Source organism: Olea europaea, chromosome 1 (assembly GCF_002742605.1).
Source record: "Olea europaea var. sylvestris chromosome 1, O_europaea_v1, whole genome shotgun sequence".
Taxonomy (NCBI): Eukaryota; Viridiplantae; Streptophyta; class Magnoliopsida; order Lamiales; family Oleaceae; genus Olea; species Olea europaea.
In genome coordinates this window covers 4,609,611-4,628,177 of record NC_036237.1, presented here as the reverse complement: position 1 = coordinate 4,628,177, position 18,567 = coordinate 4,609,611, and the positions used below count along the sequence as shown (strand labels likewise).

Here is an 18,567-nt window from a genome sequence, read left to right as displayed (position 1 = left end):
TTCCAGTTTTTCATCTTGGCATTCTATTTCCTATACCTTGTATATAATATTTTGATAAGTACACACCACGGCATTCTATATGCATGTTGAAGCAAGTTTGGGGGATTTGTGAAATACTTGACTTGCTAATCTCATTCCCCCTGTCGTTTTTCAAAATGAAGTTTGCTGAATGCTATTCATTTTCCTTTGCAGGATGCCTCCGAAGAGAACATCAAAAGGAAAGGAAAAGTTTGGTTCCACATCTGGCACTGCCCAGATTAGGGAGCCCGAGAGGGGTGTCCGATGTTTTCTATCTTCGGACCAAGCAGACCGCTATGCTAGTATTGTGTGTGAATGGGCACTCATCCCGAAGAGATCAGTTAAGTTGGATGATTTCTCGGGTTTTGAGTTGGTTTATTTAATTTGAAACTTTGGTTGGGAGAAAGTGATCGAGAGACCACACCCCGTCTATGAAAATTTGGTACGAGAATTCTATGCGAACTTCAATGCTGAAATTAACACACCTGGTTCCGACCATCTGTCGGCGTACCACGAGGGATTTACTGCTGGCAGTGGAAGCGAAGTTTCGTGCAGATGCCATATCCATCTGCACTTGTCGGATGGTGGTAGTCAGTGCCCCAAAGGAGTATTGAAGCTGCTGCATGTCTCGGCTGTGTCTAGTCATAGTGGCAAATATCTGCCTCAATAATTGGGTGTCCACATCAGCCAGTGGTGTTGGAGCCTGTGGCATTTCAAGGTCCTCAGCTGCTAGCCCTTCTACACCCTGTTGCTATTGCTGGCGCTCATTTTCCAACTTCTGTTGATGTTTAATTCGGGCTCGGTCCTAGGCCTCGAGTGTGAGGCATTTGATAAATGGACTAGGTTTCTCCGGTGCCTCCCCTGGCTGAACCTGTATGCCGGCAGCTCTACAAATCCCATTTATCAAGCTCAGTTTGGAGACGAGGGTTCAGGCCATGCAGATAGAGCAGACCTAGCAGTCTACTATGTTGAGAGAGATCTTGTCCCGCCTTCCCTCCCCTCCTGGGGATGATGATGTCGGGTCCAGCCTTCCGTCCCAGCCACCGTTTTGATCAGGGGAGTACTATTTTCCCCATTTTGCCTTTCGTCTTCTTTTTGTCCTTAAAAATTATGTCTTTAATCTTTTGTTAATCTTACATTGAGGACAATGTATTAACTAAGTTAGGGGGTGACATAATTTTAAATCTCTATCTGTGTCCATCATTATCTATTTTCCACTACTTTCCATTACTGCATAATGTGTGCATGATGCGTGTTATAAAAAAAATATAAAATAATAATAATAATAATTGCATTTTATTCAGTTTGTTTTAAATTTTCTTCATGCATGCTTGTGTGGGCTCGATAACCTTGTTAGTTATGATGATATTATTGGACTAGTGTAAATTGCAAAACTTTGGATCTGATGTTACTTAGACTAACTGATACTTGTTGATGCAACACTTGACATTGTCTATACACGCTATTGATGCTTGCAAAATTAGGAGAATGACTGGATTTCGGGCATAACATAGGAAAAGAATGATAACCCTCTACTGAATTAGCCCATAAACTACCTTAAGACAGTTCGGTGAAAGTTGAGCTATTATAGGAAAGCATTAAGATAAGAGGGGGCTCCATGCATGAAATTTATTGTGTTGATTGCCTAGACCCGTGGGATGAAGAGTAGATGAAAATCTTAAATTGGGGGTTGGTTTTGGAAACTAAATGTCTAGAAAAATGACAAAGGGCACAATTTTAATATGTGAGAATAAAACACTTCTTTTCATTCCTTTATGACTCGAGCAAGTAAGCCTGTAAGGATATTTCAAAATCTGGTGCCCTAAAGCCAAGTCACCGGCCCAAAGTTCGATACATGGGTCATATAGAAAGCAAGAGGGAAAGAAGTTAATAAAAAGTCATCTTATCGAGCCTTTATAACTCGAGTGAATAAGCCTGCAAGGGTTTAAAACCTGGTGCCCTAAAGCCAACTGGTTTGGGAATCACCGACCTAAGGCTCGTTACATGGTTTATATAGAAAGCAAATGAGAAGATGACAATTAATCAGAAATTAAAGAAAGGTGAGAAAAATAAAAGAGAGACAAAACATGATGAAAAGCCCTTAGACATTTGGTTGAAGAGACTATACCTCTGAGGCGAGACAATTAATCTAGTTTAATCTTGAGTGCCGAAGCAATCAAATCTAGGAAAGCCTTCACATTTTGGAATGTAGACTTGTGATAGTAATGCTAAATCCGAACTACGAGAGGGTGAGGACTACAACTATATAAATTCCTAATCTTCATACACAACCCCAGGATAATAGAGTGAAAATAATAAGTTTGGGGGTTGTATATCTCTCGAGTGAGTAAGGGTATATTTGACCACTTAGGGTCGGGACTCAATTTCATCATGAACCTGATATGTTGGCATGAATTCACACACACACACATCAATTTGCATTTAACAGGTAAAGGTTGATGTCATGTTTGCACAGATAAATTTTTAAATACTCAGTCCAATCCTGAGCCACAACAGGGTATTAAGCCATATTTGTTCAGAATCAAGTCACTATCTTTTTTTAGGACAAACAATAGTTCAAGTTCGAAGGATTTGATAAGTGTATTTTTGTACACTTATTTAGGTCATAAACATGACTTAATAGCGAGCAAAATTATTGAATTGTGGCTTAATCTCGTACATTTGTGAATTGTAGGGAACAACGACGAACATGGTGAAATTCTGGAGAAAAACACGAAAAGGACTAAAATGACTCAAAGTGAAAGTTTAGGGACCAAATTGTAAATATCCAAAAGTCGATCCGATGAACAAATTGAGAAATTGATTAAGCCAATTTCCAATTGACTATATCATGGGATGATGAAATGAAAAGAATGAAGAAAAGATGCCAAGAAGTGAAGGATACAAGTGGGAGGACCAAAACGCACATTTGCCATAGTTGGTAGTACTATGCGACCGCATAGTGCTACCATCTATGTAGTCACATAGTAACATACTAAAGACAAAAAGGAACCAAAAATTTGTTGCTCTATGCGGTGGCATAGAGCAACATTAGGGTAAAATTGCTGTTTCCTTTTTCCGCCAAAACTCTTATGGAAACAATATTTTTAGGGTCCTATAAATACAAAAACTCGATAGAACATGGGGGATGCCTTTTTTACATGTTTTTGAGAGAATTTGAAGGAGAAACGAAGGATAAAACAGGAGAACAACATCGCGCCAAGTGAAGATTGAAGATTGATTTGGATGATGACGTTTCTTCAAATATTTTTGTGTTTTCTTCTTTTTAGCATGTTAGGCTAGATTTATCATTGCTAGGAGATCGATGAACCTTGTAATACTACGTTTGATTGTTGATTTGGATTTTTGATGTATTTGAACACAAGTTCCGAATTTGATTGATTTATTACGTTTTTATTTTCATATGATTATTGTGCACGTAATTATATGATTGTGGTGGCCTGTTTTATGCATTTGAAAGAAGGAAAATAGGTTCGACATAATATAAATCATCATAGGGTCCGATAGGGGATAGAAATATACCTCTATGCCTTGTGTGAATCATTGGATTTTCGTGAATTTATAATGCATTTTGTATGTTAGTATTCGTCATAGAAATATAGTCGAATCATATATTGGGATAGGTTTGGCATTGCTCGAGAGAGATTGCTAAATTAAAATAGGAATATTGATTCATCTTTTGTGGAACTGTGTGTCAAAGTTGCATAATTGACAATTGAACGGGTATTGCTTGGGGATTCGTGATCCTAGTGCGTTAGTATATCCATTAATTCCATAAAATTCTAGTGAATTGCATCCAAGTTATTTTGTATTTAGTATAATTCTTCATTCATACTTGCATCAAAGGTTACATCTTGTCAGTTAAAGTACAAAACCTCAATTTGATTTTCGTGATTCGGTTAAGGTCATAATTGGGATCGATACTTGGACTCATAGTCCATTCTACTACTTGTTAACTAATCGTACACTTGCGGTGGGTTTTGAATCGAAACAAATAATTTCATGAACAAACTCCATGAGGTAAATGGTCTGTGCATTAATTTTGAAGAAATAAAAAATTTAAATACTTTCATCTCATTCCCTAGCATGCAAACTAGAAAAATTGAACTCATGTTCATTAATATTGCAAATGTTATTTTCACGTAGATAGAGAAAGCCATAGAGCCTGAAGTGTCATGCTCGGACAATGAGAAAGTTCTCTCAGCTTGTGGCGTGACGGAGGCATATGGTAAGCTCTGTAATGTAGAAGTTATACTATGCTCAATTCCAATTATCTACTATATGTATATTGAGTAGAAAGCTACCGTGGAATGTCTTCTTTTAATTTAAATGCAGATGGACTAACAATGTTGGATAATGCCGTAGACAAAAGTACACTTCCAACTTCTAATGACATGGTCCAACCTGAATGTATGTTCCTAAAGAATGATTCATGATATTGATTTTAGGTAGCCAAGCAAATAATTTGATATTTGTAGGCTATATTATGTTATTATTTGGCATTTCGGATAGATAATTTGACCCATAGTACTTTTATGTAGGCCGTGTCATTAGATTGTTGATGGCGGCCACCATATCCGTCGAAGGCAACAATGTTGTTAACACAAAGAGGTGGCGATGGATAAGCATTCGATTTCCTGCAACATCTATTAGAACTCTGTACACTAAGGAGAAGAGAAAGAGAGTAAAAAAAATAGTGTGACGAAATTTGTGAATACTATGTTAGAATCACTTTGTGGCAATGTACTAAATGACCACATTTTGCTTTCCTCGAAGAATATGGTTATCAATACGATTTGGTGGTTGTATATATCTGTAGTTATGCATCTTATCATTTCTCGTTTCACATATTTATTGGATTGTTCAATTAGCACAAGACAAAATTATTGAATTTCTTGATTGAATTTTGATTATGAGAAGTTTAAATATAAAAAAGACTTCAGGATCATGCTATAATTAACATAAAAAGTACTCATGAAAATTGATTACCAACAACTATATGCAGGAAACTTTAAGATAAAATGGTACATATGATTTAAGATTCACATTTTAGGTAAATTATGGACCAAGTTTAGGGGATAAAGGTTCGCTTAGACTTTAAAGCGTCACAACAATTGTTACACAAGCAACACTTTAAGCTGTGATTTGTTGGTTGTGAACTAAATGATCATAATTGCTTCCCTCCAAGAATTTGATTATAAATAGCATGGCATGAATTTCTTCTCAGTTACACTTAAACACTTCTCTAGCTTTGTGACACTTTATACATTGAACATACAAAAACAGCACAAGACAAAATTGTTGAATTTCTTGATTGAATTCTGATTATGAGAAGTTTAAATATCAAAAAGACTTCGAGACCATGCTATAATTAAGATGCAAAAGTACTCATGAAAATTGATTATCAACAACTACATATTTTAAGATAAAATGGTACAGATGATTTGAGATTCACATTTTTCATAAATTATGGACAAAGTTTAGAGGATAAAGGTTCACTTAGACCTTTAACTATCACACCAATTGTCACTCAAGCAACACTTTAAGCTGGAAAATGGTGGTTGTATACTAAATGACCATAATTGATTCCCTCCAAGAATTTGATTATAAATAGCATGGCATGACTTTCTTTGCAGTTACACTTAAAAACTTCTCCATCTTTATGACACTTTATACATCAAAACATATACAAACAGTTTCACTGAATACAACAATATCGAGATGATGGGTTCATCCACGAGAAGTAGTGAACCGTCCAACTTGAATGAGCCTCTGCCAATACTCGATTCCTCCACATTTTTTTCCATCCTAATTTATTTGGATGATGAGGAAGTCGAAATGATAGGAGAGCTATTTCTGCTATTCCTTTTTCCAACCTAGATAAAATTTCAAGTGAGGCGTTGCAGTCACCGAACAGTGTACTTAATTATGTGTTTGAATTCATAGTTCTGTATGAAGATGAATTAGAAGTATTTGACTATGTTGCTCTCATCTACAATTGAACGACTTTTTATACAAAAGAAAATTGAATTCTCCAAATTTTTATCCATTTGGCTCAAAAATCAAGACTCTAAATGATAGCATATGACCTTTTTTTTTACTTTGCTTTTAAGCATAACTTCTCTATTTCCTTTAGACTCCGTTAAAATAATAGAATAAAAAAAGAAGTTAATGCAGAATAAGTAGAGCATCTTTCAGTCATGACACACTAAAGAAGACAATTACATACAAAGAAATAATATCGGAAATAAAATAGAAGCAAAAGCTACTTTTAGCCAAGTGAAACTGAATCCAGTATGACAAAGAAAATGGTACAAATGCATGGAATCTCTGTTACAAGTATCGCCATCTTGGTTCACCATCTACAGAAACAACAATATTGAGAACATGAGCTAGTTTCCAATTACTCCCTTCACTTCGTTTCTGATTTTCTAGTCCCTCGACAAAGTTTTTGGCCATATTATTTATTTGAAAGTATTGAAGCTTGTTCAAATGCTCGAAATCAATAGGCAACTCTACCAACTTGCAATCCCCCAAGAATAGCTCATCAAGATTTGGCATGGTACACTTCTCCACCACGATTTTTCTTAATCCATTTAAGCTCCGAATCAATAAAGTCTTGAGACGTTGAAATTTTTCAGCCTTGAACTCCAATTTCTCACCTTCAAATGTTGCATGAAGTACAAGAGATGCTAGACTAGGCAAATCTTGAAGGGATTCTAACGGATCTTTGCTTAACTTATTATGTCTCAGAACTACTTGAGTCAGCGACTGAAGAGAAGGTATCCATTGTGGTACCTTCTCTAACCTCCCCGCCAGGCATAGGGTTCGAAGAAATTTAAAATCGAGAGCATCCTGCAACTCAATGATCTCATCCTCTCCAATGGAACCGACATTCAACGAGCGTAGTTCAGTTAACTTCTTGAGGGACGAGCAAAAATCCTTCCCATCTTCTCTTTTTAATTTCCTAATACACAATCTCCTCAGTTGGGTTAGCTTCCCTATCTCTCTCACTATTGTAGTGTCACCCATTTGGTCTGCCTCTATATAACAAAGCTTCTGTAGGGATGATAAGCATCCTATTTTGTATGGAGCCTTAAAGGTTTGAGCACAATCAAAGGGCCGGTCATAATCTACCGTTTCACTATTATATTTATATACTAAGAGATGTCGGAGCCTTTTGAGTTTTAGGATCTCAATTGGTAAAGAAATGACCTGAGTGTGTTTAAGATCTAAAGTCTCTAGACATTGAAGCTGTCCAATTGACTCTGGAATGACCTTGACCTCTGTCCCCCTCAGACTCAAATGCGTAAGATGATAAAGTTTGAAAACTTCATTTGGGATCTTTCCTAGTGGAGCATCTCTTAAGTCCAATACCTTTAGCAACTTTCGACTACCTGACAGCAGCTCCGATAAGAATGATTCAAATTGCAGCTCCGATGAGAATGATTCAAATAGTGAATATTCGGATAATGTTAATATCAGTGATCGTAGATATTTCAACCTATTAATTTCTAGGTGGCCGCTGTCTACGGAAGTACGTATTGCCAACCTTCGAACTTTATCAGGCAACTCTGAATCTCTTCCGATTCGTGTGCTCACAATATTCTGCTCATTTGACTTAGAAACAAGAATTTCATGTACAATATCATGGATACGACATAGTTTTACCCTTCCATCTGGATATCTCTCTGCAACTTGGATTAGGCTTCTATTAATAAGCACCTCAAGATAACGAAGTGCAACCTCTTCTTTTGTCAACCTTTCTTTCCCTTGCACAAATCCTTCGGCTATCCATAACCGAATCAATATCATATAGTCAATCATATGATCTTCAGGGAAAATGCTCAAGTACAATAGACAAGTCCTGAGATCGTAAGGCAAATCATAGTAACCTAGAAGAAGTACCTGTCGTATTCTTTCAAAGTTAGTACTATCTTCAGGGAAAATGCTCGAGTACAATAGACAACTCTTGAGATAGTAAGGCAAATCATAGTAACTTAGAAGAAGTACCTGTCGTATTCTTTCAAGGTTATCACTATAACCATGTAGCTTGGTGTTAAGGTAGCTACAAACTGTACTCCACTCCTCTATGTTGTTCTTGTCCTTCATAGCCAATAGACCACCAACAACATCAATGGCAAGAGGCAAGCCCTTACATTTATCCAATATGCCATTTGCAGAGTCTTTTAGATGTCGGGGGATGGTTTCGTTTCCAGTCTTGTTACAAAGTAGTTTACAAGAGTCTTCATCAGATAAGGCCTCCATTTCATGGACACAGCCCGGATATTCCGTCCGACTGGCTAAGTTAGCCACATCGAGTATCCGTGTAGTGAGCACTACACGACTACTCATATTTTTGTCAGGCAGTGCATGCTTAAGAGCATCCCATGAATCAGTGCTCCATACATCATCAAAAACTATAATATACTGACGTTCAGAGAGGAATTTCTTGACAAGTTCTTTCAATTCAACCTCTTGTTTGAGGTCCTGAGGCATAAGTTCCTTGATTTCATCGGGCAACTTTCGAATCAAGTCTTTGAGAAGCTCCATCATGGGAACGGACCGAGAAACAGTGATCCAAGCATGGCACTGGAATTTTCCTTTCACTCGTTCATCCTCGTAAATCCGTTTAACCAACGTGGACTTCCCCGATCCTCCCATTCCCCACACAGAAACAGCTTTAAGCCGAGTTTCATCATCAAGAAGCTCTTTAATGAGCAATTCTTTTGGCCTGTCAATTCCTACAAGCTTAGCTTCGTCCACCAAAAGCGCATCATTACGCCCATCAAACAATAAGGTAGACCTAGATCTCAGCGGTGCAACATTTTTTATTTGGTACCTCTCACGTGCTTCAAAAATGTTCGTGACCCTTCCCTTGATGTTTTCCAAATCAGACGCAATATTATGGCGCACTCCGAGCTTCTTTAAAAAGATATAGATCTCCTGGACACAGCAGCAGAATACATCTTCTGCACAGAGATTTGCAAGTTGTAGCATAAATGTGTCGATGGCATCTTCAGCATCATAAGCAACCTCCCTCACTTGTTTAACCCATGCTTGGAGTTGAGGATTGCCATCTTCTGCATCAGCACCTTGCAAAAAAGGACGCATTAGCTCCAGTTGATTATGGATATACATGAAGTTTTCATCAAGACTTCCTAATAGTTGTCTCTCTTCTTGGATCAGTGTTGCTAGCTGATTCACTAGAAATGATACTGCGCTCTCTGCCATTCTTTTGTGCCTAGTTAATTGCAGTTTCTTGGAGGGTTGACGACGACTGAACGGACAATTGGAAAGCAAATACAATTAAGATTAAGAGGAAATTGAATAGGTTGTCAATTTTTGCCTTGATATTGGAGGTTAAATAATCGACCCACGCGTCTTGTAGGGCCAGCTACAGACAAGCCATGTCTCGAAATTATTCTCGTCTTCTTTATTATTATTCCAATTCCAAAAGTTCATACTTTAAAATGTTCAAGTCGTCCTTATCAACTTTGCCTATAGATGATATTCTTTCTTTTTTCTTTTAATTTCTAGGTGCTATTCTAACAATAGGGTACTACAATCATTTTGCATGATTGATTGACTATATTTAATATAATTTTTAGAGTGTGACATGAATATCATTTTGAACAATTTGAACGCATTTCCCATCGTCCCAAGTGATAAATCAACATTTTTTTTCCGTTGTATAATACAATTCTTTCGCTTTTCGATAAACGTAAAAAAATTCAGCGTACTAATCCACGAACATCACAGGCCCGACAAATAAATGAAGAATAAAATTAACGTACAAACGTAACAATTTTAAATCGGAATAGGCCAATAATAGGGACGGGCCATAAAGCAAAAAGGATAGCCCGGGCCAACCAAAAAGGCCACGATACATCAGCAATACATGTTACTAAAACTACCCCTGCACTCACGTTTAAATATCAACAATGCCGTTTGGTGACATTGCTAAAACGGGTCATGTTGGTCCAAGCATCCTCGTCTTGTATTGCCACCTATAGACGAGCCATGTTGCGAAATTGTTCTCGTCTTTTTTATTTTTTTTTTCTTTTAATTGGGCTGGCTCTTTTTTAATTAAATCCTCCGTTCGATCCACATTTTTTCTCTCATAATGCATTTTTTGCACCACATCATGATGGGACCTCTGCATTATTATGCCTCTTTCATATGTGACATATGAAACAACATTTCCCATTATACCCTTTTGTCATTTTATAGTGAACCACAAGCTAACCCATGTGAAATTGTTGGAATAGTCAAAGGTTGTCATTTCCCTAATTGATTTCGAAGCTACAGCACACGTGTATCACATACTGCACATCGTTACCGACAGAAATAAGAAAATAAATGACCAAGGAATAAAGCCCGCAAATAATTTAATTCGAGCAAAACAGACGTTGAACAATTTGAACGCATTTGACGTCGTCCCAAGCGATAAATCAATTTTTTTCCCGTTGTGTAATACAATTCTTTCGCTTTTCGATACATGTAAAAAATTTCAGCACACTAATCCACAAACATCACAGGCTCGACAAATATTTGAAGAATAAAATTATTGTACAAACGTAACAATTTTAAATTGGAATAGGCCGATAATAGGGACGGGCCATCAAGCAAAAAGATAGCCCGAGCTCACCAAAAGGGCCACGATGCCTCAACAATACGTGCTACTAAAACTACCCCTGCACTCACGTTTAAATATCAACAATGCCGTCGTTGACATTGCTAAAATGGGTCCCATTTAGGCCTGTCAATGAATTGGATTTTAATCCGAAATCGATCCGAATCCGACAAAATTAATGAGAGATGGATTTAGAGTCTTAATCCGATAATCCGATTAAGATCCGAATCCGGTAATCCGTTAATTAAATGGAGCAAATATGAATATAGGTCGATCCGATCTGATTTATTATAATAACATAATATATTTTATTTATTATATCATAATTTATTAAGCATAATTTTTTTCCATTTTGGAACTTATATTATATTTTACACATAATTTTCAAATAATAAATAATATTAAAATATTGTTAATTGAAATATTTGAAGAGATTTAATTTTTATATTAATTAAAATAAGATAAAAATAACTATAATAATTTGTTTTATAACATCAAAAACTAACAATTAATATGTCCAAAATTATTTACATAGTTCAAATTGATATTATTTGTGATTATGATCTTGTTGAGGCTATGATTTTGAATGAAAACAATAAAGTAAACTAGTAAATGCTTAGAATTGACACTTGACTAGTATCCCACATTGAAAGATCATTAAAACATTGGAGAAAAATTATATCCTTCAAAAAACTAATATCCCACCTTGGAAGATCACTAAAACATTCTAAGAGGTGACTCCTTTAAAAATGAGCTAAAGGAGCATCACGTAAATAACAATTATTTGAGCCTTCAAGTATAATATTAAGAGATGAGCCCATCAAGATAATTAAAATATTTTTTGAAAAAAATGTTCATAATGTTCGATTAATATATGAAGACCGGACCGGTTTACAGGTCGGTTCCCATTTTTTCGATTGAAGGACCGGATAATAGAATCGAATATTCGATAACATAACAAACTGGATATGGATTTAACAATCAAATATTCGTTGGATTATCTGATCAGATAATTATTCTTAACGAATCGGATCGAATTTGAACAGATCCGATCCATATCCAATCCATCGACAGCTCTAATCCCATTGGTCCAAGCATCCTCGTCTTGTATGCAACCTATAGACGAGCCATGTTGCCGAATTGTTCTCGTCTTTTTTATTATTATTTTTTCTTTTAATTGGGCTGGCTCTTTTTCAATTAAAGCCTCCGTTCGATCCACATTTTTTCTCCCATAATGCATTTTTTTACACCACATCATGCTGGGACCTCTGCATTATTATGCCTCTTTCATATGTGTTATATGAAAACAACATTTCCCATTATACCCTTTTGTCATTTTATAGTAAACCACAAGCTAACCCATGTGAAATTGTTTGAATAGTCAAAGGCTGCTATTTCCCTAATTGATGCCAAAGCTACAGCAGACGTGAATCACATACAGCCCATCATTACCGACAGAAATAAGAAAATAAATGACCAAGGAAAAAAGCCCACAAATAATTTAATTCGAGCAAAACAAACGTTGAACAATTTGAACGCATTTGACATCGTCCCAAGCGATAAATCAATTTTTTTCCCATTGTGTAATACAATTCTTTCGTTTTTCAATACATGTAAAAAATTTAAGCATACTAATCCACGAACATCACAGACTCGACAAATATTTGAAGAATAAAATTAATGTACAAACGTTACAATTTTTAATTGGAATAGGCCGATAATAGGGACGGGCCCTCAAGCAAAAATATAGCCCGAGCCCACCAAAAAGCCCACGATGCTTCAAGAATACGTGTTACTAAAACTATCCCTGGACTCACGTTTAAATATCAACAATGCCGTCAGTGACATTGTTCAAATGGTCCCGTTTAGGCCTGTCAATGAATTGGATTTTAATTCGAAATCGATCCGAATCTGACAAAATTAATGGGAGATGAATTTCGAGTCTCAATCTGAATCCGGTAATCCGTTAATTAAATGGAGCAAATATGGATATAGGTCGATCTGATCCGATTTATTCTAATAAAATAATATATATTATATATTATATCATAATTTATTAAGCATAATTTTTTTCCATTTTGAAACTTATATTATACTTTACACATAATTTTCAAATAATAAATAATATTAGAATATTGTTAATCGAAATATATGAAGAGATTTAATTTTTTTTATTAATTACAAGAAGATAAAAATAACTATAATAATTTGTTTTATAACATCAAAAACTAACAATTAATATGTCCAAAATTATTTACATTGTTCAAATTGATATTATTTGTGATTATAATCTTGTTGAGGCTATGATTTTGAATGAAAACAATAAAGTAAACTAGTAAACGCTTAGACTTGACAATTGACTAGTATCCCGCATTGAAAGATCACTAAAACATTGGAGAAAAAGTATATCCTTCAAAAAACTAATATCCCACCTTGGAAGATCACTAAAACATTCTAAGAGGTGACTCCTTTAAAAATGAGCTAAAGAAGCATCACTTAAATAAAAATTATTTGAGCCTTCTAGTATAATATTAAGAGATGAGCCCATCAAGATAATTAAAATATTTTTTGGAAAAAATGTTCATATTGTTCGGTTAATATATGGAGATCGGACCGGTTTAGAGGTTGGTTCCCAATTTTTTGGTTGAAGGATCGGATAATTGAATCGGATATTTGATAAGATAATAAACCGGATATGGATTTAACAATCAAATATTCATTGGATTATCGGATCGGATAATTATTCTTAACGAATCGGATCGAATTTGAACAGATCCGATCCATATACAATCCATTGACAGCTCTAGTCCCGTTGGTCCAAGCATCCTCGTCTTGTATGCCACCTATAGACGAGCCATGTTGTGGAATTGTTCTCGTCTTTTTTATTATTATTATTTTCTTTTAATTGGGCTAGCTGTTTTTCAATTAAAGCCTCCGTTCGATCCACATTTTTTCTCCCATAATGTATTTTTTTACACCACATCATGGTGGGACCTCTGCATTATTATGCCTCTTTCATATTTGTTATATGAAACAACATTTGCCATTATACCCTTCAGACATTTTATAGTGAACCACAAGCTAACCCATGTGAAATTGTTTGAATAGTCAAAGGCTGTCATTTCCTTAATTGATGTTGAAGCTACAGCACACGTGAATCACATACTGCCCATCGTTACCGACAGAAATAAGAAAAAAATTGACCAAGGAATAAGGCCCGCGAATAATTTAATTCGAGCAAAACAGATGTTGAACAATTTGAACGCATTTGACGTCGTCCCAAGCGATAAATCAATTTATTTTTTCCGTTGTGTAATACAATTCTTTCACTTTTCGATACACGTAAAAAATTTCAGCATACTAATCCACGAACATCACAAGCTCGACAAATATTTGAAGAATAAAATTAACGTACAAACGTAACAATTTTAAATTGGAATAGGCCAATAATAGGGACGGGCCATAAAGCACAAAGATAGCCCGAGCCCACCAAAAAGGCCACGATGCCTTAACAATACGTGTTACTAAAACTACCCCTGCACTCATGTTTAAACATCAACAATGTTGTCGGTGACATTGTTAAAATGGGTCCCGTTTAGGCCTGTCAATGGATTGGATTTTAATCCGAAATCGATCCGAATCTGATAAAATTAATGGGAGATGGATTTAGAGTCTCAATCCGATAATCCAATTAAGATCCAAATTCGGCAATCCGTTAATTAAATGGAGCAAATATTGATATAAGTCGTCTGATCTGATTTATTATAATAACATAATACATTTTATATATTATATCATAATTTATTAAGCATAATTTTTTTTCCATTTTGAAACTTAGATTATACTTTACACATAATTTTCAAATAATAAATAATATTAGAATATTGTTAATTGAAATATTTGAAGAGATTTAATTTTTAATTAATTAAAATAAGTTAAAAATAACTATAATAATTTGTTTTATAATATCAAAAACTAACAATTAATATGTCCAAAATAACTTACATTGTTCAAATAGATATTATTTGTGATTATAATCTTGTTGAGGCTATGATTTTTTATGAAAACAATAAAGTAAACTAGTAAACACATAGAATTGACGATTGACTAGTATCCCACATTGAAAGATCACAAAAACATTCTAAGAGGTGACTCCTTTAAAAATGAGCTAAAGGAGCACCACCTAAATAAAAATTATTTGAGCCTTCTAGTATAATATTAAGGGATGAGCCCATCAAGATAATTAAAATATTTTTTTGGAAAAAAAGTTCATATCGCTCGGTTAATATATGAAGACTGGACCGACTTAGAGGTCTGTTCCCATTTTTTTGGTTGAAGGATCGGATATCTGATAACATAACAAACCGGATATGGATTTAACAATCAAATATTCGTTGGATTATTGGATTGGATAATTATTCTTAACGAATCGTATCGAATTTGAACAGATCCGATCCATATCCAATCCATTGACAGCTGTAATCCCATTGGTCCAAGCATCACTGTCTTGTAGCCACCTATAGACGAGCCATGTTGTGGAATAGTTCTCGTCTTTTTTATTATTATTTTTTTCTTTTAGTTGGGCTGGCTCTTTTTTAATTAAAGCCTCCGTTCGATCCACATTTTTCTCCCACAATGTATTTTTTACACCACATCATGGTGGGACCTCTACATTATTATGCCTCTTTCATATGTGATTTATGAAACAACCTTTCCCATTATACCCTTTTGTCATTTTATAGTGGGCCACGAGCTAACCCATGTGAAATTGTTTGAATAGTCAATGGCTGCCATTTCCTGAATTGATGTCACAGCTACAGCACACGTGAATCACGTACTGCCCATCGTTACCGACTGAAATAAGAAAAAAATGAGCAAGGAAAAAAGCCCACAAATAATTTAATTCGAGCAAAACCGACGTTGAACAATTTGAACGCATTTCATGTCGTCCCAAGCGATAAATCAAAATTTTTTTCCCGTTGTGTAATACAATTCTTTCGCTTTTCGATACACATAAAAACTTTCAGCATACTAATCCACGAACGTTTCAAGCTCGACAAATATTTGAAGAATAAAATTAAGGAAAAATTGCAGCAACAGTCCCTAACCTTTTCAAATTTTGCAAACTTTACTCTAACCTTAAATTTGGTGGGGGTTGACAGATTTGGGTGGAGATGGGTAGCCAGGGTTGGGTTTTGGGGTAGGGTTTGCATGAGAATGGGGTAGTTGAGGAAGATGATGGTTTTTGTTTTTCAGTTAATTATTATTTTAATTGCTTTTATATTGGAAGAGATAAAGTTAACAATTTACCCTTATGGTAATAATTAATAATGTGGCCAAAATCTTTTTCCTGGTCAACTAACGGAGAAATGGATGGGTTCCATCCATTTGGACTTCAAATGCAAATTTTTGAAAGGTTAGGAACCTCGGCTGGCACAAATTGAAGGTTAGGATAAAGTCTGCAAAAATTGAAAAGGTATTAACTGTTGCTGTAATTTTCCCTAAAACTAACGTACAAATGTAACAATTTTAAATTGGAATAGGCCGATAATAGGGATGGGCCATAAAGCAAAAAGATAGCCCGAGCCCACCAAGAAGGCCACGATGCCTCACAATATGTGTTACTAAAACTACCCTTGCACTCATGTTAAATATCAACAATGCTGTCTGTGACATTGTGAAAATGGGTCCCGTTTAGGGTTGTCAATGGATTGGATTTTAATCTGAATCCAATAAAATTAATAGGAAATGGATTTAGAATCTCAATCCGATAATCCGATTAAGATACAAATTCGATAATTTGTTAACTAAATGGAGTAAATATGGATATAGGTCGATCCGATCCAATTTATTATATTAACATGATATATTTTATATATTATATCATAATTTATTAAGCATAATTTTTTTCCATTTTGAAACTTATATTATACTTTACACATAATTTTCAAATAATAAATAATAATAGATAATATTATAATATTGTTATTTGAAATATTTGAAGAGATTTAATTTTTTTATTAATTAAAATAAGATAAAAATGACTATAATAATTTGTTTTATAACATCAAAAACTAACAATTAATATATCCAAAATAAATTATATTGTTCAAATTGATATTATTTGTGATTACAATCTTGTTGAGACTATGATTTTTAATGAATACAATAAAGTAAACACTTAGAATTGACAATTGACTAGTATCCCACATTGAAAGTTCACTAAAACAATGGAGAAAGAGCATATCCTTCTGGAAACTAATATCCCACCTTGAAAGATCGCTAAAACATTCTAACAGAAGACTCCTTTAAAAATGAGCTAAAGAAGCATGACTTGAATAAAAATTATTTGAGCCTTCTAGTATAATATTAAGAGATGAGCCCATCAAGATAATTAAAAAATATTTCTTGGAAAAAAAGTTCATATCGTTCGATTAATATACGAAGATCAGACCGGTTTAGAGGTCCGTTCCCATTTTTTCTGCCGAAGGATCGGATATCTGATAACATAACAAACCAGATATGGATTTAACAATTAAATATTCGTTGGATATCGGATCGGATCGGATCAGATAATTATTCTTAACGAATCGGATCGAATTTGAACATATCCGATCCATATCGAATCCATTGACAACTCTAGTCCCGTTGGTCCAAGCATCCTCGTCTTGTATGCCACCTATAGACGAGCCATGTTGCGGAATTGTTCTCTTCTTTTTTATTATTTTTTTTTCTTTTCGTTTGGCTGGCTCTTTTTTAATTAAAGCCTCCATTCGATCCACATTTTTTCTCCCACAATGCATTTTTTACACCACACCATGGTGGGACCTCTGCATTATTATGCCTCTTTCATATGTGATATATGAAACAACCTCTTTTGTCATTTTATAGTGAGCCATGAGCTAACCCATGTGAAATTGTTTGAATAGACAATGGCTGCCATTTCCCGAATTGATGTCACAGCTACAACACACGTGAATCACATATTGCCCATTTTTACCGAATGAAATAAGAAAAAAATGAGCAAGGAAAAATGCCCACAAATAATTTAATTTGAGCAAAACCGACGTTGAACAATTTGAACGCATTTCACGTCGTCCCAAGCAATAAATCAAATTTTTTTCCCGTTGCGTAATACAATTCTTTCGCTTTTCGATACACGTAAAAAAATTCAGCATACTAATCCACGAACGTCACAAGCTCGGCAAATATGTGAAGAATAAAAATAAGGAAAAATTGCAGCAACAATACCTAACCTTTTCAATTTTTGCAGTCTTTACCCTAATCTTAAATTTGTGCCAGCCGAGGTCCCTAACTTTTTTGAAATATGCATTTGAAGTCCAAATGGATGGAATCCGTCCATTTCTTGGTTAGTTGACCAGGAAAAAGATTTTGACCACATTATTAATTATTTCTATAAGGGTAAATTGGTAACTTTATCTCTTCCAATATAAAAATAATTAAAATAATAATTAATTAGAAAACAAAAACCATCATCTTCCTCAACTACCCCATCCCCTTGCAAATAGGACTGGGCAAAACCCAACCCAACCCGCTCAACCCGACCAACCCAAACTAACCCGATCGAGTTTGGTTGGTTTTTTAGGTTCAATTGGGTTGGGTTGGGTTGGGTTGAAAAATATATTTGAGTTTGGGTTGGGTTGGGTTGGGTTGGGTTTTGGGTTATGATTTAAAACCTAACCCAACCCGATGAATAAAAAAATTTAATATTTAAGATGAAGAAAAAAACTTAAATAAACACAATAGTAAAGATATGAGAAAGACTTATAATTTATAAACGTCCATATTTTTATATAGATTGATTCCCATGAACACAATGTATAAATGAAATGTTATTTGATAATAAAGTAAAAATTGAGATGAAGATGAAT

At 34.9% G+C, this 18,567-nt stretch overlaps 1 protein-coding gene across 1 annotated transcript; it reads right to left on the bottom strand.

Annotated features, from left to right (window-relative positions):
- Nucleotides 1-6,372: 6,372 nt before the first annotated feature.
- LOC111403414 (disease resistance protein RPM1-like) lies at nucleotides 6,373-9,392 on the bottom strand. The gene has a single exon (XM_023031919.1). The coding sequence runs from the start codon at nucleotides 9,271-9,273 to the stop codon at nucleotides 6,373-6,375; it is 2,901 nt and encodes a 966-aa protein (XP_022887687.1). The 5' UTR covers nucleotides 9,274-9,392.
- Between the last annotated feature and the right edge of the window lie 9,175 nt (nucleotides 9,393-18,567).

What these genes read in the sequence shown, in the direction of transcription:
- LOC111403414 (XM_023031919.1), bottom strand. Translation starts at nt 9,273, where the DNA reads ATGGCAGAGAGCGCAGTATCATTTCTAGTGAATCAGCTAGCAACACTG.